The sequence below is a fragment of the Rhinolophus hipposideros genome (assembly GCF_964194185.1).
Source record: "Rhinolophus hipposideros genome assembly, chromosome: 24".
In the NCBI taxonomy this organism is placed as follows: domain Eukaryota; kingdom Metazoa; phylum Chordata; class Mammalia; order Chiroptera; family Rhinolophidae; genus Rhinolophus; species Rhinolophus hipposideros.
This window is the reverse complement of record NC_138070.1, coordinates 3,316,525-3,339,893: the sequence shown is the minus strand read 5'-3', so window position 1 is coordinate 3,339,893 and position 23,369 is coordinate 3,316,525. Positions and strand designations below refer to the sequence as shown.

The window sequence follows — 23,369 nt, the reverse complement described above, 5'->3', positions numbered from 1 at the left end:
GAAGCAGGCCTCAGAGAGCCAACAGGTTTCCAAGGACAGATGGGGGAGAGCAAAGGCCAGAGGTCGCAGAGACTCGGGGGTCCTAGGAGTCCCAGGAAACTTCCTGGCTGGGCAGGGACCAACTCATCACTGAGCCACACTCCCTCGGCCCCCACAAAGGATCCAACTGCAAGGGGCAGAGGGCCAGGTGGAAGCCCCTGGAGGTGGAAGCCCCAGGGAATTTCTCAACAGTTACACAGGTTCATTCATCATTTCAAAAGCTCAACACTCCACCTCAGAATTAGTTTTGGTGCAATAGTACTATTGTCACAGCTTGTGGAGGGGAGGGCAGGGTTCATTTGCTTTGTGTTATTGTTGCTTACTCTGTACCTGTGCGAGCAGTGCTTAAAGTGTGGTCCCCAGGTCAGCAGCATACCTTATTGTCTGGAAACTTGATGGAAATGCAGGTTCTCAGGCCCTGTCTCAGACCTGCAGACTCAGAAACTCTGGGGATGGGGCCCAGCCATCAGCATTTTAACAATCCCCCGGGGGATTGAACAGCATGATAAAGTCAGAGAACCATTGCGTTAGCGAGACAGATGAAATAATGTCCCTCGGGAAAGGGGAAATGAATGGGGTGATGGCCCATGTGAAACTAGAGGGCACGTAACCTGATGTCTATGAAGGCAGGTAAGGGGGCACATGGCAAGCGTCACACAGTTCTACTTTTATGGATGTTTGAAATTTTTCATAACAAGTTTTTTCAATCACTTAAGATTTCTTAAACAACCCCCCCAAAAAACAACAACAACAACAACACAGACGGGTCTTCCTGAAGCCCACTCCACAAACTGTCAGCCCACGGGTCAGAGCTGGACAGTGGATAAGTTTTAAATCACATGGTATTTCGAAATATAAGCATTTGTTCACAATATCTTAAAAAGAGCAGATCAGTTCTGGATTTCTGGCTTTTTCTGAAAACCTGGGAGGGCTGCCAGCACTGGGCCTGCATCCTCACAGGGTCACAGGCTGCTGGGCTGAGCAGCAGCTGCTCTGTAGACAGAGCTGGCCCCCCCAGCTTGCCACAGGCCCCACCGCTCCCTGTCGCCTCACACCAGGCTACTCCATTCATTTGTGTTGCCTGTATGGCCCTTACAGGTACCTGAGTTTGCAGTCCTTGTGCTACAGTAACACAGGAGGAGAGCATAGCATTCATCCCTTCATCCATTCATTCATTCATCATGCACATGTCCTATATCCCAGCAATCTCATTCCGAGCTGTGACCTAAGGGAAATGAAAACGTATGTCCACACAAGGACTTATACACACGTGTCCCCAGCAGGTTTATTCTTGGTAGCCCCAAACTGGAACCAGCCCAAATATTGGCTAGCACATCACAGAAGAACCTCCACACAGCACTGAGCAGGCGCAGCCACGCGCGACGTGGGTGACACTCACAAAGCCACTGTAGGGCGAAGAGAAGCCAGGTCGCACGAGGAGCTGTGGTCAGCACGACTCCCCTTTGACAAAACCAGGTAAGACTAAGCTTTGCGGTCAGACGTGGCTACCCTCGGTGTGGGTCGTGACTGGGTGGGGAACCACAAGGGGGTTCTGGGGTGCTGCTGTTCCTTGATCTGGTGCTGGTGCTGGGTTTGTTCAGCAGTGAAAATTCTGTGTGCCTAATGGGCATTTACAGGGCGCCAGGCCCACCCTACATGAGCATTTGACGCACACGTGGCAGTGCTGCAGCCTGCCCAAAGGCCACCTCTATGTCCTCCCCCCACTAAGAGAATCCTAACGTGCTTCCACTATTGGGCAGAGAACCCTAAATCTCAGGGAAAAGGGGCCCAGACTAGTCCATGACCTTGTTCTAGCCAATGAGAAGCAAAGGGAAGTCTGTTGTAAAAGAGGGAGACCTGAACAGAGCCCTCTCACTGCACCATCCATCCTTCAGGCTTGGAATGGTATGTGTGGCCGTGATGCCTGGTGCTGCAGCAGCCATCATGACACCATGAGGGCAACGCCAAGCGAGTGGCGCAGACACTGACCCAGCGCCCTGACACGACTGAGCTGCTGACCAGATCTGGAAACACCTACCAACTCCAGCCTCTTATGAAGCATAACAAACGTCTTCATTATACCAGCCACTCAGAAGCAGGTTTCATGTTGCTTGTGGTCCAAAACATCCCACTGGAAGCAATGCTTTCTTTCATTTAAACCTGGCAATTAGTCTATGAAGTAAACAACATGTATTATTCACTCTGCTTTATAGATGAGGAAACCAAGGCACAGGGAGATGAACTTGCCCGAGGGCACAACCCTAGCAGAGGCTCCCGGCTGGCTTCCCCCAAAGCCTGTGCTCTAACCACTGTGTTTTACTGCCTTAGGAAAGTCTCACCACAGGTGTGGATGAATGAGGAGGATCAAAGGTAGGTGAGGAGGCTGTGGGGAGGAACACACAGCCCCAGTCCCCGGCCCCGGGGAAATTAAGGACCATCTCCCCTCCACCGCCCATATCAGGGCCTTGTCCAGAACCCCCAACTACACTGCCACGACGGGACCTGCAGGCAGCCCGTCTGTCCACGTTCTGTGGCAGGCTCCTTCCAGCCCCCTTTTCCCACATAAGTCAGGCAGAGGAAAACCCTTCTTTCAGACACTTTAACTCCACTCCAATAATAAAACTGGTGGTTTTCAAGCAAGAAAGGGTTCAGCAACCTACAGCCCGTGAGCCAAAGCTGACCGGGTGCCCGTTGCCATTCATCCCTGAAGCTAACAATGGTGTGAAACTTTTAAATGTTTGAAAAAAAAAATAGAAGAATCCTATCTCATGACATGGGAAAGTTCTATGAAATTCACGCTGCAGTACCCATAATAAAGCTGCAGTGGACACAGCCACGCCCATTCACGGACATTCTGTCTGTGGCAACCTCTCACTACAGCAGCAGAGCCAAGCCGTTGAGACAGAACCTGTTTGGCCTGCAAAGCCAAGAATATTTACATTTGCACAATTACAAAGTGTGCTTAGCCCGGTCTTCTCCACCTCAGCCCCCTGATTGGCCAGATGGAGACGTGAGCGTGTCCCCCTTCTCCCCAATGGCCGTGCAGAGAGAATGAAACGACCTAGGTCGTGGGCTGCTTTGTACTCGGCAGCTGGGTGTAAACGTGCCACAAGGACTATTGATTGCTAAATGAGCCATCCTGCGCTCACCTTGGCCCCGGTCCTGAACACACGGAGAAGCTTGCCAAGGTCACGTAAAATGGGGCAACAGTGTTTCAAGCCTGTAGGAATGAGAAGCTCAGGGCTGCCTCTTCCAAAGGATTAAGCTTTTGCAAGAGGCTCAGCATGTTGTAATTCCCTGCAGCCAATAGTCTGGGCCATTGGGTCGACTGTCTACAAAAGCACCCACGCCACCAGTGGGGCCGGTGGCACCGGTGGTGACGCCCACTAGGGTGAAAGCCCACCACAACTTTGTTTTCTTAATTGTGGTAAAATACTCATAACATAAATGGACCATCTTAACCATTTCTAAGCACACGCAGTTCCGTGGCACTAAGTACATTCACACTGTTGTGCAACCATCACCACCGTCCATCTCTAGGGCTTTATCTTCCCAACTGAAACTCTGTAATCATTAAACAATGATTCCTCATTTCCTCTCCTCCAGACCCTGGCACCCACTCTACTTTCTGTCTTGATGAATTTGACTCCTCTTACGTATGTGGTACGAGTGGAATCATGGCATTATTTGTCCTTTTTGTGGACTGGCTTATTTCCCTGAGCATAATGTCCTCTAGGCTTATCCACGTTGTAGCATGCGTGTCAGAATTTCCTTCCTATTTAAGGCTGAATCATACTCCATTGCATGGATAGACCACATTTTGTTTATCCATTCGTTTGTCGATGGACACTTGTGTGGCTTCCGCTCGTTGGCTAGTGTGACGAACACTGCTGTGAATACAGAGGTGCAAACATCTCTTTGAGACCCTGCTTTCAATTCTTGTGGCTGTATACTCAGAAGCAGAATTGCTACATCATATGGTAATTCTATTTTCAGTTTTTGGAGGCACTGCCAGGCTCTTTCCCACAGCGGCAGCACCATTCTACCTTCCTACCAACAGTGCAAAGGTTCCGATTTCTCCACACCCTCCCCAACTGCTGTTAGTTTTCCGACAGTGTCCCTCCTGATGGCGGTGAGGTGGTGTCTCCTTGTAGATCCGGCCTGCGTTTCCCTAACGACTAGTGATGCTGAGCTACTTCTCGTGCGCTTCTTGGTCATTTGTACGTCTTCTTCGGAGAAATCTCTGTGAAGTCCTCGGCCTATTTTTAAACTGGGTTGTGTTGTTGTTGTTGTTGTTGTTTTGTCCTACTGAGAACTGAAGACAGATTTCAGGCCCCCACCCTCCATCTACTCTTGACTGCCCTCCCGAGTCTTTCCATCTTGGGAAAGAGCTCCACCGTCCACGAAGCCCCTCTAGCAGAAGGCTAAGACACGTCCTTGTTTCTCTCCTTCCCTCACACCCACGTTCAGTCCATCAGCACACCCTGTTGACTCTCCCTGCAAGAGAAATCTCAAATGTGTTCCTTCCTTCCAATGTCACTGCCTTCACCCTGGCCCGAGCCACCGTCTTCTGGTCTCCTTGCTGGTCTCCCCACCTCCACCCCGACACCCCAACAGCCCTTTCTCCCCAGGCAGCCGAGGGCTCTGTAAGACATCAATCAGATCATGGTTGTCCCCTGCCTAGAACGCTCCAATGGTGTCCCAAGGAATTGAAAACCACATGTAAACTACTCACTGTGTCCTGCAATGCCCCCACTTGCCTCCCCCTTTCAGCACTGTTTCCCTGTCCATTCTCCCCAACCGCATTGGCCTATTTCCTCTTCCTCCAATGCAGTCAGCAACTTTCCATCTCCAGACCCTGGCACTTGCTGTGCCCTCTGCCTGGCAGGCTGTGCCTACGCCTGACCGCTCCTCAGCTCAAACAGTCCCTTCAGAGAGAGGCCCTCCCGGCCACTCCACCCTAAGGAGACCCTTGATGTCAGCTCCTCTGCCCTGGTCCCTGAAGAGCACTTACTGCATGCTAACAAGTCTTCGGAGTCTTTTGTGCGTGTCTTTATTTGCTTGTTTGCGGGCTGTCCCTCCTGCTAGAATATTGGCTACTGAGAGCAGGACCTGGTCTGGTGTGTCCACGACTGCAGCTCTCACACCTGGCACGACACCCAGCACACAGGTGTGCTCAGGACACACGTGCTGAACGAATGCGCAACCTTCCCGACCGCTTGGGCGCTTGAGGATCCCTCCTTCTCACAGACCGCTAGGCTCGTTCAGGAACGGGGCTGCCCAGAGCCAGTCGCCACTGGGGTTGGTCCCATCTGTCCACGGGGACTGTCATTATACTGACCCCTTTGCAGTGTCTACAGAGACAGCTGGTGATGAACGCGATGTGTCACACGTGGCCGGGAGCGAGGGGGCTCTCTGCTAACACTCACTCCTGTCCACGTGATGGGCACCTGGCGCCTCAGGGCCTCACCTACAGCGGGTCAGCCAGACCACATGCTGTGGGAGCTCCAGAAGAGTCGCAGATTCTGCAGAAAGGCAAGCCTGCTTGTTACCACATCCAAAACCATTAAGAGGACTCAAAGAACCCCCGCTCCCCAGAGTGGAAGACTGTTTCAATCTCAGCTGGACTCTGTCCCAGCCCCTGTCCTTTCTCCCTGCCCCCATCAAGGACACAGGTGGCCATGACAGCAGACAGCTACGCCACACTTATCTGCTCTCCCCGACCATGTATCTCAGCTGCCAGAGCCCAAGGGAGTGCGGAGGTCAGCGACGTCAGTCCTCGAGTCGTACAGGAAAGAACGGCAAGAGCCACGGTCACAGCAACCTCAGCTCCCAACGCCCTGGGCCACGCTGGGCTTGCCGCCCTCCTATTCCAGGTTCCCTGCACACACACCCCCCAGCAGGAGCGGGCAATGCTCCAAACACTTGGCTCCCTGAGTCCTCATGACAGCTCTACAAAATGGACATTAGCATCGTCACTTCTTACAGACGGGGAATCTGAGGCTAAGACGTTGACACTGCCCCAGGGCATGACAACCTGTGAAGTCAACACTAATGCCACCTTACAGTAGGGTAACCGAGGCTCAGGGATATTAGGCCACTGCCCAAGTGTGGGTACAATCTGGGCCGTTTTCTTAATCCCCACCCTATATTGCCACACGTATTACGATAATTATAGTTATAAGTGATATTTTTTAAATTCTTTTCGTTGTTACCTCACTTGATCAGGTAGAAAGAACAGGTGCTATCGCAGATGAGGAAACTGAGGCAGGAGGCATACGATGGGCCTCAGTCCTTCAGCATCTCCCAAGCCCCAGATTTCCTCTGTGGACACCTGGGATGCTGGACGGCCTCCACGAACTAACTGAATTCATTCCAAAACAAGGTGGCAATTAATATCAAGAACTCCAGCCTGATGCAGCCCCCTCGCAGCCCACAGCTGCAGCCAGCTCAATACGCACCAGCGACACCTACGCATGTCCCATCCATCAACCCGTTCACTCGTCACAGCCACCTCTGTGCGGCCAGAGCTATTATCGTCCCCATCTTACAGATAAGGAGACCGACACCTGAAGAAGCCAAGTCGCCTGCCCGCAGCCTCACAGCTGGAAAGCATCGTCCTGAAAGAGGAGGCCTGATGACCAGCAGAGCTGCTTGAACAGAGCAGCCCCAGGCTGGTGGCTGCCACGCACATCCTCCAAACTGCCATCCAGAAATCCAGATTTGGATGTAAATCTGCCCATTTAAATGCTGGAGACCAATGTCATCTTTGTTTTCTTTTAATAGTAGTGTGGGCCACACAAAACACCTCTCCAGCCAGATCGGGGTCTGTGAGCGGCTCGGCTGCAGCTTTGGGACCAAAAACTGGGGAGTACAGGAGCTGGTCCAGGCTCTGCTTCTACCATCAGCTGTGTGACCTGAGGCAGGTGCCTCAACCTCTCTGAGCCTCTGTGTCTCCCCACCTGGAAAACAGGCATAACTACGCCTTGAAAGCGGGCTGTGAGGATCCGATGCCCTAACACCTGGACCACACACGCAGCTTGGGCTGGTACACAGTAGGTGCTAATCCTTGCCTGCTATTGTTCATATCTTCCTTCTTGTGGGGGGGTCGAATGTGGCCCCTCAAAAGATATATCTATGAATGGGACTTATTTGGAAAAAGGGTCTTTGCAGATGTAATTAGCGAAACTATCATGGATTATTCGGTGGGTCCTAAATCCAATGACAAGCGCGCTGAGAAGACACAGGGGTGACGGCCATGTGGAGACGAAGGCAATGAATGAAGTGACGCGGCCACAGGCAAAGGGACGCCAGGAGCCACCAGAAGCCACAAAACAGGCAGGATCCTCCTCTAATGGCTGGGGGAGCACAGCCTGTGTCCTCTGCAGGGTCCCATGGACAAAGCCAGCAGGATGGAGAGGGAGGCCCTGTGGCCCTCCTGGACAAGGGTGACTTATGTGCCAGAGCAAGGACGTCCCAGACCCACCGGAGGTGCCGAACCCCAAGGAGGAGAAAGGCATGTGGGGCAGGGGCCGTGTGTCCTGGGGGGAGGGTATCCCAGGCCCTGCGCACACAAACATTGTTTTTCAGGAAGGAACTATTAACTGCACATTACCTCTGGGGCAAAGATCCATTGTGGGGCGAGGGAGCGGTCGCTTTTCATGTGGGGCCTCTTTTTCGGAGGTGGTAGTCTTTCTCGTATTTTCAATTTTATTTGTTTTTTAACCATACCTCTGTTTAATTTGATCTTATTTCTGGGCAAGAGGTGGCCCCGCTGAGCACATCCAATCCAGCTGTCGTAAGTGACCTTCCAAGGACACTTGTGACCTGACCTTTAGTTTGTGAGAGCTGAGAAAATCGGCCCCATTTGCAGAAGAGAAAATTTGGCTTTCAGAAGAAAATCAAGTTCCCAGAAAATCCAAGAACCAGGGTCTGCATTTGAACCTGGAGTCTTGTGGATCTGAGGGTTAACTCGTGCCCCCCAGAATTCATGTCCACCTGGAACCACAGAATGTGACCTTATTTGGAAATAGTATCTTTGCAGATGTGATCAAGTTAAGGGTCTCGAGATGAGGTCCTCCTGGATTTGGGAGGGGCGGGGCTAAATCCAGGGACAGATAACCCTTATAAGAAGAGAGGATAGAGACACACAGAGGGGATAGCCATGTGGGGACAGGTCCTAGGAAATTAGCACACACGTACAGTTACACATTAAGCAGGAGGGGCACCGAAGCTGGCTGTGCAGACGGGGCAGATGGCGTTCAGCCACATCCTCTCCCATCACAAGTGTGACATTCTCAAAAGAAAGGGACCTACGGTCCTCTGTTTTCTCCCTGCCTCTGACCTCGGTCATTGGGAGCCAGAGATTTCTGTTAGACCAAGTGCAATCTCTGGGATCTAGTCCTTGTTCGCCGTGACCCCCCAACAAGACCCTCAAACCCTCTGAGCCCTGGGACCCCCTCGTCCACTCCCCCTACTGACTTTCTTCTTCTTCAAATTCACAACTCAGAAATGCAAGTCAGAACAGCAGCCACGACACACACCCACACACCCATCACCCCTGCAGATGTCCTAGGAGACCAGCCCGTAGCGGGGGCTGGAGCGGACTCTGGGAGGGAATGTTAACAGTGCATTTAATGCAACGGCTTCCCTACGACCCAGCAATTCCTCCCCCTGCACCCCAAGGAGATTCTTGGCAACAATAAGGTGGAAGGTTCCAGGATGTCTGCTGTCTAGGGAGGCAGGAGTGGATGGAACCGGGTAAGTAAACCGTGAGGAACATGAACTTGGAAATCCAGGCAGCAGCAAGAAACCAGCCAGGTACACACACTGCAATGTGGGTAGCGTTCCAAGAGCCTGATGGGAAGGTGGAAGCAGCCCGTGTCCTCCACTGAGGGCTGGACAAGTGGAATGCTGTCCGTCCACACAGTGGACTATTACTCGGCCATAAACAGGAACGAAGCACGGACACGCGCTCTGACATGGATGAGACTCGAAGACACAATGCTCAGTGACTCTGTGTATATGAAATAGGCAAGTGCACAGAGGTAGGAAACCGACTGAGGGCTGGGGAATGGGGAGGGGGAGCAATGGAAATGTTCTAGAAGTCGACGGAGGTGCTGGTTGCACAACACTGCGAATGTACTAAATGCCACTGAACAGATCGCGCACTGTAAGATGATTCATTTTACGTTATGTGAATTTTACCTCCACAAATCACTAAGTAAAAAGCTAATGACAGGACTGAAAACTGTGCCACCACTTTGGAAAACAGTCTGGCACTTCTGGGCAAAGTTGGAAGGTGCACGTGCCAGGACCAGCAGTCCCACCCTACTTACGGGTCCGAGAGAGACTCAGGCATGTGCACTCTGGGGCCCAGGAACAAGAGTGTTCACAGCCCAGAACTAAGATGCCCGCAGCCTGCGGCCTCATCAATAGGACGGCTCAACCGTGACAGCTTCGTGGAATATTATACAGCCAGGAAAATGGGGTGGGCTTATTGCAACAACATGGACGGATCTCACAAAATAATGGGAAACAAGAACAGCAAGACAAAAAGAAAACAGATTATGGTCTTCGTCCATCCAGGCTGGGCTGCTATAACAAAGTAGCACAAACTAGGTGGCTTATTAACAACACACACTTATTTCTCCCAGTCGGGAGGCTAGAAGTCTGAGATCAGGGTGCCAGCATTGGTTGGTGCGCGCCCTCTTCCTGGGGGCAGACTTCTCGATGTGTCCTCACACGGCAGAAGGGGCGAGGGAGCTTGGTGGGGTCTCTTCTCTAAGGGCACGAATCCCACTCATGACACCTGAGGTCATGACCAAATCCCCTCCCAAAGGCCCCACCTCCTAATACCATCCCCTTGGAGATTAGGACGTCAACATAGGAATTTGGGGGAGGCAGGGACATACATTCAGCACTGAGATTCCATTCAAGCAAAGTTCAGAATCAGAGGAAACTAACCCAGGGCTTAGGGAGGCAGACAGGGAGCAACAGGACAAAAAGCAAAGCAGGCTGGGACCGAGCGTCATTTCCTCCGCAGGGGCTTCTGGGGGCAGATGAGGTTCTGCTTTTTAATCTGGTGTGATCACACAGGTATTCATTTCAGTTATTCATTTAATTTCACGTGTATTGGGTACTTTCCTTGAAGTGCCTTCAAGGAAATAGTCAATTATTGTGACAATTTCACATATGAATAAGAAATCAAACACTCCACATTGAAACTGCGAGGTGGTGGCTGCAGCAAATGGAATCCGGGGCCTGAACACAAGCAGTTGAAGGGAGTCCGAAGGACGAGAGAGGCCTTTCATAGGTGCCAAGGGATTCCGGCTGCAATCAGCTGAGCCGAGGAAAGCCAGCAGGACCTCCACTCACTGGCCAAAAGGCCAGAGAGGGCCAGGGTGAACAGGTACAAAAATTTCTGCAGGAATCAGAGTGGTGGGTGCACATGCAAAAAACTCCCATCTGCCACTCCCACGGGCCACCTCACCAGACAGGTCCTGGCACCCAGGGCCCGGCACCTCTCCAGCTCAGAGGATGAGGAGGGCTTTGACCCAGCCCATGGCCCGTCATGCTTCGTCACGCTTCCTCAGCGCTGGGTTAATCCCCAGACAGGAGGGCTGGCCGAGGGCAGGCCTCACAGGACCAGGAATCTGAGCTACGAAAGTTAGGAAGCAAGTGGAGGAAAGGCTGAGGGTGTTGTGGAGGGGGGGGGGGTCCAAACTGGCCCTGGGGTCCAGGTCCTGCCCACTGTGAGGCGCGGCTGCCAGATTTGGGAGGAGTCCAGACACCACCCCAAGTCAGCCAGGAGAGCTCTCTCCCACCTGACTCGCACAAGGCGACTTCTGTGTAGGAGGAATCTGTCGAAGAAAATGTGCACTCATGAGGAAACAATGAGACAAATCCAAAGCGAGGGACATTCTGCCAAAAAACTCCAGCCTGGCCCCCTCACAGATGCCCACATCGGGAAAGACCCAGGAAAAAGAACGGAGCTGGAGGCTGGTCTAGATTAAAGGGGAAAACAAGATAAGGCGACCAGACATAGGACGTGATCCTGGACTGAAAAATGAAAACGAAACACTGCTAGAAAAGGTGCTATTGGGACGGTAAGGGAATATGGATGTGGACCGAGTGTGAAATCAAAGAGGGAATCATATGCGCCTTCCTGAGTGTAACCCTGTGATTACAAAGAACATCCTTGTCCTGAAAACACACAGGCAGCAGTATTCTGGGGTGAGATGTCATCGTGTCTGCAAGCAGCTCTCAAGGGGCTCGGCAATGCGAGAAAGACAGGGAGAGACAGGCAGAGACAGGCAGAGACAGGGAGAGACGGGGAGACAGGGAGAGACAGGGAGAGACAGGGAGAGACAGGCAGAGACAGGGAGAGACAGGGAGAGACAGGCGGAGACAGGGAGAGACAGGCAGAGACAGGGAGAGACAGGCAGAGACAGGGAGAAACAGGCAGAGAGACTGACCAGCAACACAAATGCAGAGAGACTGTCAACACCCACGGGGCTGCGGAGAGGGCTGCACTGTTCTTGCAATGTTTCCAAAACTCAATTTTTCAAGCTCAAACCTCAGGGTGGGCAAAGAACACGTCTGCTGCTCTGCAGAGTGTTTTACAGGTTTGAAGCTCCCTCGTGGGCACGGCTGGTACATCCACACAGAGGAACGGCCCCAGCCATCCAGACGACCACGCACAGCCACCCAGGTGCCAGGGGAACACTTAGAGAAGAGATAACCGAGTGAGAAGAGCAGCCACAGAAAAGTGGGCAAAGTCGGGTCCCGTTTCAGCACAGTGACGACAAACTAATCCTCGTACATGTATGCGTCTCCAGGGCCAAGACGACAACATAGCAAACACTTATGTGACACTTGCCAAGCTGTTATTCTAAGTGCCAACTCCTCCACCTTCAGAAGAGCCCTATACAGAAGAGACTTTGTATGAGTCCCATGTTCATAGGGGAAATGAGGCACAGAGAGGTTAAGTCACTTGCTGAAGACACACAGCTAGGAAGTGGCAAAGCCAGGATTTGGACCTAAGCTCCTGGATGCCAAAACCCTGGCCAACAGCTGGAGAGAAGGCTGGGGATTTGAGAACTCCTGCCTGACCTTGACTGTGACATGCCAGGGCCATCTCATGGGCATCACCTTCACCACCTTCCAGCTCCCTGTGTCCCAGTCTGCCCTACGCCTCTCATCCAGGTGGAAGGTGCTCCCCTGAGCACCCAGGGCATGCTCTCAGCACACAAAGGGATGTTCTCAGAGGCCCCAGGGTCTGGCTGTCCAAGTGGGCCCCTCCCCACCACACCTCTGCACTGTCCTCAGTCAAGAAGGGTGTGCCCCAGGATTTGGGGCAAGGGCCAGCGGCTTGGCAGCCATTTGTCCGGAATGGTTGCTGACAGCTGTGCTGCTCACATTGCAGAATATCCCTCTTGGCTACGATTTCAGAGCAACCCTCGTATCTGAACCTGGACAGGTTCTCATCCCTCAGTGCACACCCAGGAGCCGCCCTCCTGGGGCAGACAAAGCCTGAACGTCAGCACAGCCCAGCAGACACCTCTCCCAGGTATTAGAAAACATTTCCTCCCCTTCCTGCCACCAGGCTGTAGGCAGCAGGGGTGCAGAGGTGGAACCTGGGGACGTCTGCCTGAAGGACAACAGTTAATGACTTGCTCCTACAAGTACCTGGCCTCTTCCAAGCCCTGCTTCCGGGCCCATCTGGCATCCACTCAGCATCCCACTTCCCCTGCTCGCCGGGGACACTCTGCCCTGCCATCACCCACGGTTAGTTCGCTCTGTGCTTATACAGAAATCCCTGCTCCCTCTGGAGTTTGGTTTCCCCAAAGGAAAAATAAAAGATGTCACTAAGTAAAACCCAAGTTTTAGATCCAACCATCTGAGAGTTCAGAAAACTTTCTCTGATAAAAACAAGAAGTATTTTAAAAACAAGACTCCTCAACAAGTCTTGGATGGAGCCAAACAAAATAATCTCTACCCTGTAATAGCAAGAGTCACTGAGACACAACGAGGAGATGAAACAAGGCAACTATTTGGGGGCCAAGGGCCCATCAACCGACCTGTCACCCTTTCCTACTTCTGCTCACATAAAAGAGGAACCAAGCATAAGAGCCAGGGGGCAAAGCATTCCAGGAAGAAGGAAGAGCCTGTGCCAAGACCCTGAGGCAGGAAAGCACATGGCATGTTGGAGGAAAAGAAAGGCCTGTGAGGCTGGAGCAGGGTAAGACTGCTGAGGGTTGAAGTAGGCAGGGGCCCGTGAAGGAGGGACTTACGCCGTGGGGCCAGATGGGTTTTATACAGTGTGCAAGAAGATCTTAATCAGGGTCATGAAATGATGCAGTAGGCCTTTTTAAAAGAGTACGCTAGCTGCAGCAGGGAGAAGTGACAGCAGAGTGGCACGAACAGGCAGGAGCTGGGACAGGAGCAGCCAGTGCGCTGAGGAAGCTCTGCAGCCGGCAAGAGGGGGGCAGCTCAGTCTGGAGTGGGGCCGGTGCAGAGGGAGAGAAGCAGGTCCCATGTCCCTGCACAGGATTCACCACCCACCACTGGTCACGAAGCTCCGTGTGAAACCAGCCTTGTCTTCTGAACCTCCACTCCATGAAACCTTGAGAACCTACGATTACGTGCTAGGCATCGTTCCAGGAGCTTGGGACACAGCAACAAACAAAGCCGTGGTCCCTGCTCTCACGGGCCCAACATCTTCCCGGGAAGAACTAGACAATAAACAATAAAAACGATGTGCAGGCAAAGCACATGATATCTCAGCGGGTGACGGGGCGACAGAAAAAACAAGGGGGGCTGGGGGCCCAGGGGACCCACGGAAGGAACTGGCAACATTAAAAAGGGCACCAGGGTGGGCCTCGGAGAGCAGGTGAGATTTGAACAAAAGCCTCGAGGAGGTGGCAGAGCGAAAAGATCAGGGGAGACAGTTGTGAGCAGAGGGGAGAGCTAAGGCAGAACATGTGCTGGTGTGTCTGAGGAATGGCCCGAAGACCAGTGTGCAAGGGGAGGGGAGGGCAAAAAGGGGTCGGCCCCCCACTGTGACTCTGAGAGGGATGGGGCAGGCCCACCACGGGGCTTTGAACAGTGGAGGGCGCTGATCTGACTGCACTTTTAACTGAGAAAACTCAGTTGACTGGGGAGCAAAGGTAGGTGCAGGAATCCAGGTGAGGCTGACGGCGCTTTGGACCAGGGCGGTGGCCACAGGTGTGGTCAGATGCTGCATATGTTTTGCAGATATGATGAATTGGGTGCTAGCCAGGGTGAGCTGCCTTTGACAGCCAAGTTGAGATACGGAGTTGGCCGTTGGAATTGGGGGGAAAGGTGTGGGCCGGGGATACCAATTTGGGAGTGGCCAGGACAAAGATGGCATTTACCAGGTGATACTGCATGAGCCCACCCCGGAAATGTGGGAGCACCGAAAGGGGTCCGAGCCCTGGGACACACCAGTGGCAAAAGGTCAGGGATAAGGAGGCAAAGGAGACTGAGAGTAGCCAGCCAATTACGCAGGAGGAAGACCAAGAGAAGGACATTTAAAGTGTCTCAAGAGTCTTTCCAGAAGCTTCAGAAAAGGTGGAAGGAAGCTCACCCAGAAGGCCAGGAAGCAAACAAGGGTCGGGCCACTCCTGTTCCTTCCCCTTCTCCAGGAGGAGGCAATTGCTGAACAGGAAAAAACAGTGGGGTGAGGGAAAGGAAACAAGAAAACGGAGACAGCGAGCCCAGAGCTACGAGGGTCCTGAGCCTCTGGGCTCGGGGAGGCTCTGACTGACAGCCGCCCATCAGGAGCAAACCAACAACAACCTGGACATCGCCAGCTCCTGGGCCCTTTAAGGCTCTAAAGCCAGAAAAACGAACTTTTCTGGGTTATTTTGTTTCTTTTCTCATTTCAGCTCCTGCCAGCCACTCCCAGGGCTCATGGAGGCCAAGGTCACCTTTGAACAAGAGGGAGGAAGACGAGCTACATAAAAGGACTTCTCCTTTTGTGTCGCTCTGGTTTGGGGCAGAGCCAACGCCTGAACTCTCTGCACAATAAGTATGTTCATGAGGCTGAGCCTGCCAGACCTTCATGGTGTAAACGGAGGCCGGGGCCCAAAGCTCCTTACCCACATTCTCTCATTCTAAGACTATGAAGCGGAAGTTTGCCAGCATCGGCCTTGTGGCTGAAAGCAGCCCTGGAGGTGGCCGAGGACCCCTGGGGCCCCTCTTCTCCTGACCAAGGGCACGGGAACACCCTTCTGGGCACTAATGACCACCCGGAGGGCCCACAGACATGGACAGGGCGACACGCCTGTGCCAGGCCCCCACTGGGACCCAGGCCCGCCCATGGGACACTCATCACTGAGCAAATCCTCCATGCCGACTCCCTTCTGTCGGGTCCGCTAGAAGTCAGAGGCCAGAGCGACACGGTTCCAGGTAGCGGCGCTTAACCACGTCCCAGCTCATCACGAGGAATCGCCCGGCGGAGGCACAGCAAGTAGTAGGCATTCCGGGAAGGGCCCAGAACTTTCTGTGGAATGGGAAATGCTGGGCACGCTGAACACACCCCTGGTACCAGGCCCCAGGAGGGCCAGACCATGGAGGGGAACACCAGCACACGTGGACACACATCGACACGTGGACATGTGTGTCCACGTGTGCAATCGTGTGCAGCAAGACATGGGCACACACTAACATGTGCGTACATGTGTCCTCCTACACAACCACACACAAGTGCACGCACACATCACCCACATGTGCACACATGTCCATGTACACACATACATCGAGACACGTGTGCATCGGCACATGCTGACACACACAACATGTGTGCACATGCCCCAGCATGCAGTCACATATACACATACACACATCCTAACACAGGTTCCCGGGTCACCAGTCACGTGTGCACAACTGGCACACACGTATGCATGTCAACATGAGTGCAGTCTGCACAGATACATGCATCAACACACGTGTGCGCACATGTGCGAGCACACGCACACTGATGAGCCAGAGAGAAGCAAATCCACCAGGAGCAAAGTAGGAAACAAAAATAAGCTAGACTGAGGAAACTAAAAATAGCTGGTGTTTTTGGCTGTCGCCATGGAGCAAGTTGAAGTGGCCCTTGCACGTTGGGAGTGGGAAGTGCCACAGCAGGAAAGAGGAAGAAAAACAAAACAGAACCAGGGCACACCTGTGAGCCAACAGAACTGGACCTCCTCCGAGAAGGAAGCACCCCCCAACCCTGGGCCACAGATCAACTCCACGGCTTTGCCTCCAAATACCGTGTTTCCCAAAAATAAGACCTAGCCGGACCATCAGCTCTACTGCATTTTTTGGAGCAAAAATTAATACAAGATAATATTAATTTTAATATTATAATAATATAATAATATAATAATTAATATAATTATTTTACAGTAATATAAGACCAGGTCTTACATAACATAATATAATATGATATAATATGATATAATATAATATAATAGCGCGTCTTATTTTAATACAAGACCAGGAATATAATATAATATAATAATATAATAATATAATATAATAATATAATAATATAATAAATATAATATAATTAATATAATTAATATAATATAATATAATATAATATAATATAATATAATATAATATAATATATGATACCGGGTCTTACATTAGTTTTTGCTCCAAAAGACACATTAGAGCTGATGGTCTGGCTAAGTCTTTTTGGGGAAAGACGGTATCAAGTCAAGAGGCTGGGAAAAACAGAGGGCAGGGAAGGCAGGGGCTCGGGCAGGCTCCCAGGTTGAAATCCTGGTCTGACCTCCTTAGCTGTGTGGCCTGGGGCAACTGACCTTACCACTCTGTGCTTCCCTTTCCCTCTCCCTCAATAAAACAAGGCAACAGTCGCTGTTTAGATACTAAGCAGAAATGAGTTAATACACATAAAACACTTAGGACAGTGTCTGGCATCATAAGCGCCCTTACTGTTATCTGTCAACCCTCACCTTTTCATTGATGAGCAGAGATTTGCCAAAGGCAAATGTTTGCACAAGGCAACAGAGACAGGGTGTGGCTCTCCCTGGGGGAGGCGGGGACAAAACAGAGTCTGAGGCTGGGCCAGCGGTGGGGGTGACCTCCAGTGCTTACCACTTGGGGACTCCTTTTCAGGAGTCCCAGCCTGGCCTCAGGGCCACCACAGTGACAGCGACAGTACAGACCCTGCCCTAGCAGACTTCCATGCTCCTGGGGCGGGGGAAGAAAACACACAAATAAACGTATAACATAATGGGGGCGACTTCTAGGGAAGTAAGGGGTAAGTTACATAGATATCTAGGGGATGAGACTTCCGGGCAGAGGGGAAAGCAAGCCAGAGACTCTGAGGTAGGACCAGGCTGGGTGGGCTCTAGGACCATCAAGAGGATGAGCGTGGAGAGTGAGCAGTTGGGTGACAGCGGCCAGATCTTCAGGGCCTTCAAGCCACTGAAAGGACTTTGGTATTCACTCGGAGTGAGATGGGAACCTCCAAGGGCTGTGAGTGAAGAGGGCACATGATCTGAGGAGAGTTTTAACAAGATCCCCTCTGGCTGTCTACGGAGACCAGAGATGAGGCCACGGCACTGTCCAAGCAGCAGATGGGGAGGCTGAAAGGGTGGGGTGTTGAGAAGGGGTCAGAGTCTGGATATGCTCTCAAGGTCAAGCCAATAGGATTTGCTGATGAACCAGATATAGGGTTATCAGAAAAACGTGTTCAGTCAGAATGATCCAAGGCTTTTGCCTCTACACTTGGAGGGATAAATGGAGGTGTGACTCACTGAGAGGGGGAACAGGTGGCAGAAGCCTTCAGTAGTAGCTGCAAGAATTAGTGGACAAAGCACCCAAGGCTGATTCTGACCCAAAACCCGACTTAAAGACAGCAGAGGGGACTCGGGACATGGAAGAAGTCCACAAGGCCCGTCACAGTGGCCTGGCAGACACGCGAGTCGCTTCCCCTGTGGCCCAGCGGCAGTGAAGGGACCCTCCTACTGTCCACCAGCTGGGGCCTCCCCTGGTGGGCCAGAGATACACAGTAACTCAAAAACACACCCCCAGAGGTCTGGACCGGGTCTTCATTGGCTATTCAAATACAGAGGGCCACGCATGGCAGGCTCAGTCCCAGGCGGTGGATACAGGAGTCCTTGCCCTCCCTGGGTTTGTCTCTGGGACATTTCCTCTCTGTCTCTCTCTCTTTCCCTCTCTCTCTCTCTCACACGCACACACATACACCAGCAAGCTCACCTGGGGCAAATGACTCTCTTGAGCTTGTTTCCTAACTGTCCATGATAATGATGAGGAGGAGGACCACGAGACGTGTATCACAGAATTCTCCCAGCACAGAGAGGCTCTGAATGCAGCCAGGCACACAGCGATTCGAGATTATGTTCCTTGGCCCATTAGGTCTTCACACCACTCGTCCAGTCCTACCCACTGGGGGAAGAAATGAGTCTCACTTCTTCCCAAGGCCTCTCCCAGCCAGCTCAGGACGCGGGCTCCGCTCCATACCTCCTGAGTTGGTGCCTAATTCGTTTGGCCATTCCTTGGGGAAAACTACGAATCACTACTAATTTTTAATTAAGTGCATAATACATGAAAATACTCTTTGTTTAAGTTTACTTGGGCTACAACCCCAGGCCCCTCCCACCTCCTTTGAGAGTAACGACTTTTGTCAGTCTGGTGCCTTTTGTCAGTCTGGTGCGTACACTTCCACACCTTTTTCTGAGTTTTCACATGCACTAATATCAACCCACTGAAAATACAGAATATTGTTTTGCGGCGTGTTTTTTTTTTTTTTAAAAAAGGCATAACTAGCACTGGAGGTTTTCTCAACTAGCAATGTTTTTGCAACCTATCCATACTAAAACACACGTACCTAGTTCCTTCTTTTTAACTTTTGCCTGGAAATCCACTAGATGAAGCACTCCCACTTTATTTTCTATGACCCAGATTTGGCGATCAGGGCTCCTGCCCACTGCTGCCACGCTGAGTAAACCACACTGCTGTCAACCTCTGCTGTGCCTCAGTTTCCTCACATGCAGAAAGAAGGACCACCACCTCCACCTATTTCACAAGGCTGTGGCAGATTCAAATAAGAAACCAGGTACTCCCAGGGCATTGCCACACACATGTAATTGCCTTTGTACTTAATAACCTTGCCAGAAACAAACTAGATCTGACCCCTATCTCAGACAGAGGTGAAATAACAGGCCTGAGGTCCCCAGCTGGCACATGGCACAACTGGGTCTGCAACCCTGGGCTCCAGCACTGACAGGAGTCGCAAACCTCATCATCTCTCTACTCGACCCCACCAGTAACCTGAGAAGTGTAAATCAAACCCATCAGAGCAACCAAAACAATCGATGATGACAATACATTGAGTAATCTCCAGTGATGGCAGAGATGTGGGGGAAGTAGCTACTTTCACACTCGTTGGTAGAAGTATGGTAGAAGTATAAATGCTAGAGCTTTTCCGAAGGGCACCTTGGTGATAACTGTCAAAATTCAAACCATATGGTTGTTTGTGACAGAGAAAATTATCAGTCAATAGAGAAACAGGTAAGTAATAAAGTGTCTGGCCAATCAAAGGCATACCACGAAGCAGTGAAAAAAACTGCTAGATTTCTATGTCCTGACATGGAAAAGGCTTCAAGCAATATCACTGAATGAAAAAGCAAGCTGCAGGATATTTGTACGTAGTATAGTTCAATTTATGTAAAACTATGTATTAATGTGTATAAGTATGTGCTCGTGATGTATATATTGATAAAGGTCTAGAAAGATACACGCCAATGATGGTGGTACAGAGGAGAATAAAACGAGGGGGAAATTTCTCTTTATTTCTCCATTTGAATTTTTTGTTACAAGCAAGTATTCTCATCGTTTATACATAAACTTCTTTAAGTAGCCAAAAAAAACCCCATAAAAACATAAAAATCAAAGCACAGGCCTCCCCTTCAAGTTGGACAGGGACACATGTCGCCAAAGAACACACCAGTGGGCAGCGCCTCCCTCCCCTAGCATCCCACCAGCTTGGTCCCCTGAACACAGGCACTGTTCTTCCATGGGAAGGTTCTTGGCCGGGGCTCAGCGGGGCTGTCCAAGAAGTGGCTGCGATGGGCTGGGCTTGCTTTCCTGCCTTCACGCCACTCAGCCCCAGACCAATCGCCTTTGGGATAGTCATGTAGATACTGGGTGCCTCTCACTCCACTTTAAGCCCAGAAATCCTAGCTCAGCTCCAGGACAGCTGAGGACGATGGTGCTTTCTTCTTTGGAAGCCCAGAGAAGTGGGAAATTAGGTGTGTGGACACACGCACACACACATACACACAACTGACATCCTTAACCTGATCCATTGAAAGACACCCTGAAATAAGCTCAAGAATGACAGGGCTGACAAGCTTCTTCACTGGCTATAAACCCCACCCACCCCCACCCTCCAAAGCAACAGGCTCTCATCAGGTTTCCGCCACCTGAGTGACAGTCTCTCCAGGGTGCACATGGCACAGAAACCATGAAATCAGCGGGCGTTTACAAAAGGCTTTCACTGAGATAAAGCTCTCTCATGGCTACTTTAGAAAGTGTAACAGACATATCCCCCTTGGCTGCCATGGGAAAGAAAGAAGCCGTTTGGCGTTCTGAGGTTTCCCCACACAAGTTTTTTCCCCTGCCAATCTCAGAGGACATACACAAAAAAAAAACCTCAAGAGGAACTCAGTACTCAGTGTCACCATCATACGGGATCTCCTTGCAATCAGATTACAGGAATTAACGGGGCAAGATTTGAAAACCAGAAGAAAAAAAGACATAGCGTGGTCAAGATGACTCAAGACAACTGCTCCCCCAAAGTCCTTAAGAAAACCCTAACATTGCCCCATCTTTAGCGGCTGAGTCCCAAGACATGTCAGTCAGGTCTAAGCAGAAGGAGCCTTCATTCATTCAGTCATTCACTCATTCATTTCCCAAGTATCCTGTGCAGGGGAGGTGAGTGCATGGGGCACAGACAGGAAATGTGCACAAGTCCCCATTCTTAAGAAACTTGCCTAAAGAAGCAGCTACTGGCCAAAGAGAAGTCAACTAGCAAGTGACAATATCCACCTCCATTCCAGCTCTGTGTCTGGCTGGATCTTGGGCAAAAGTGAGCCTCTGTTCTCCCTCATGCCCCCGCAGGTGCTGGCTCTGGCTCAGAGCTCTGAACAGCTTTAAGGTTAAGTCTGAACCTGTTCAATCTCCCGGTCCTACAGTAATTCGGGCTCATTCAAACAGGCCACACAGGGCAGGATCTCACGGTCTGAAGGCCAGCTGACTGACAGCCTTCATTTTCTCCCTGCTTAAAGGGGCAGCGTTGTGGAAGCTCAGGACCCGAGGAAAGCCCTCACTCAGGCTGTGGGCTTTCCAGGACCCTGCTTCTGCGGCCATGCGCTCGCGCCTGCCTCTGCATACATCTGGGGACAAAAGCGGCTCATCCTTTCCAACGTGCGTCAGGGAGGCAGTGGGGCGTAGGACGGAGAAGGGGTTTCTATGGGGAGACTCTGGACGCCCGAGTGAGTCTCCCAGACGCACGTGACGCGTTGGGTTCCTTCCTCCGGAGCTCACAAACAGGCAAACTGCAGCCCTAGTTTTAGCGGACCGCAGTAGTGTGAACGCGCTGCGGGGCTCCCGGGGCAGCACCACAACGTGGCCACAACTCCGGGCCCGCGTCGGGCCGCAAAACCCTTAGCCCGGGGTGGTCTCTCGTTCAGGCCTCCCCAACCCTGGCCTCCAGCAAACTTCCTAGGGGGCCCCCGTGGCCCCCAACCTCCGCCTGGGTCGGGGAGGGTAGGCGGCGGTGGGCCGCTGCCCCTCGCGATGCGCTCCCCGGAGCTCGCCCCCCTGAGCCCTGCCGGCGCCCCTCACCCACCTTGTACACTTGCTGCTTGATGATGGAGGGCAACGTCACGATCATGACGGCGCCCAGCACCGCGCACAGCAGCCCGGTGAAGCCCAGCGCCGCGACCACCCAGCGCGCTCTGACGCGGCTGCCCATCACTGTGCGCCCCCGTGCTCAGCTCGCTCGCGGGGCTCCGCGCCTTCGGGTGACGGGCTTGAGGGCACAGGCGACAGAGGCGGCGGCTCTGGGGACTCGGGCCGCAGAGGCGCAGCGGGCCTCGGACCACAGGGAACGAAGGAGCGGGCCGGCAGGTGGCCAGCGGTTTTATGCGCCATTGCGCCGCCGGACCGCCCCCCTGGACGCCCTGTGCACCGGGATTCGGGCAGACGCCTGCAGGCGAACGGTGCTGGGGCGGGGCCTGAGCGGGCGGGGGCAGGGTCGGGGGCAGGACGCAGAGCCGATGGTCCGAGGAGGCGGTGCCACCACGCCCCCGCTTCCGTTTCCTCGGGGGGCTGGTCGCTCGGGCCCCCCAGGCCCGCGTGCCAGGATCTCAGTTGAGCCAGGCTCCCCTCCCCCTCCTTTAACTACTTCCTCTCCTCACTCCCACCTGGTCCCCTCTCACCCCTTTCCCTTCCCACCCCCCATCTCCTTCCCCTCCTCTCCTGGCTCCCTCCCCTCCTCCCCTTCCCTCCTTCTTCCCCCTTAGGCGCCCCTGCTTTTCCTCCCCTCCCACTTCCTCTGTCGTGACCGTCACGGTTCACTTTCATAGTAGGAGTTTCCCAACTCTGGCGACCTCATACACACACACACACACACACACACAGACACACTATTCCAGCTTCACTCTTCCTGGAACAAGCCTAGGACTCCTGACTCTGGGTGTCGTACACCCTTGGCTTGGAATTGCGTTCCTCCAGCTATCTGACTGGCTCCTTCCTTCACAACTGCCGGGCCACCTTATCGGCAAGGCTCCCTGCCACTCTGTATAAAATGAGATAGCACCAGCTCTCCCAGCTCACCCCCTCACCCTTATCCTGAGCACCACCTGGCATGTTAGGCTTTCATTTTTTCTTTGCATTTCTGACCATGGCCCCAACTAGAAAGCTGCTGCGGGCAGAAGCTTTGTCTCTGCAGGCGGTGCCCTGTCCCCAGCAGCTAGAACACTGCCTGGAAGGGAACACACACTAAACAGAAGGAACCAAGGAGGAGCCTTCTAGGTGCCGGCCCAAGCTGAGCGCCTTGCACAAGTAGCTCCAGTTACAGATAAGGGAATAGGCACAGAGGTTAAGTCAACAAATCTAAGTTTCTGCTTTCTAATGAATGATGGATAACTGCAGATAGCAAGTTCTCCAGGAAAATCAAACAGATGGGCACTTGCTCCCTCCCCTGTGGTCCGCCATACCCCCACCTGGCCTGCCTGCAGCCCCCACCCGCATTG

At 52.4% G+C, this 23,369-nt stretch overlaps 1 protein-coding gene across 3 annotated transcripts in view; it reads right to left on the bottom strand.

Moving 5' to 3' along the window:
• SCARB1 (scavenger receptor class B member 1) overlaps nt 1–22,370 on the bottom strand; it is a 63,586-nt gene extending 41,216 nt beyond the window's left edge. The window contains exon 1 of one of the 3 annotated variants that reach the window (XM_081037228.1): nt 21,962–22,370. In XM_081037228.1, the coding sequence (XP_080893354.1) occupies nt 21,962–22,087 (126 nt within the window). In that variant the 5' untranslated portion in view covers nt 22,088–22,370. The remainder of the gene's footprint in view (nt 1–21,961) is intronic. The other 2 variants (XM_081037229.1, XM_081037230.1) reach the window with 2 other exon arrangements.
• Nucleotides 22,371–23,369: the final 999 nt, after the last annotated feature.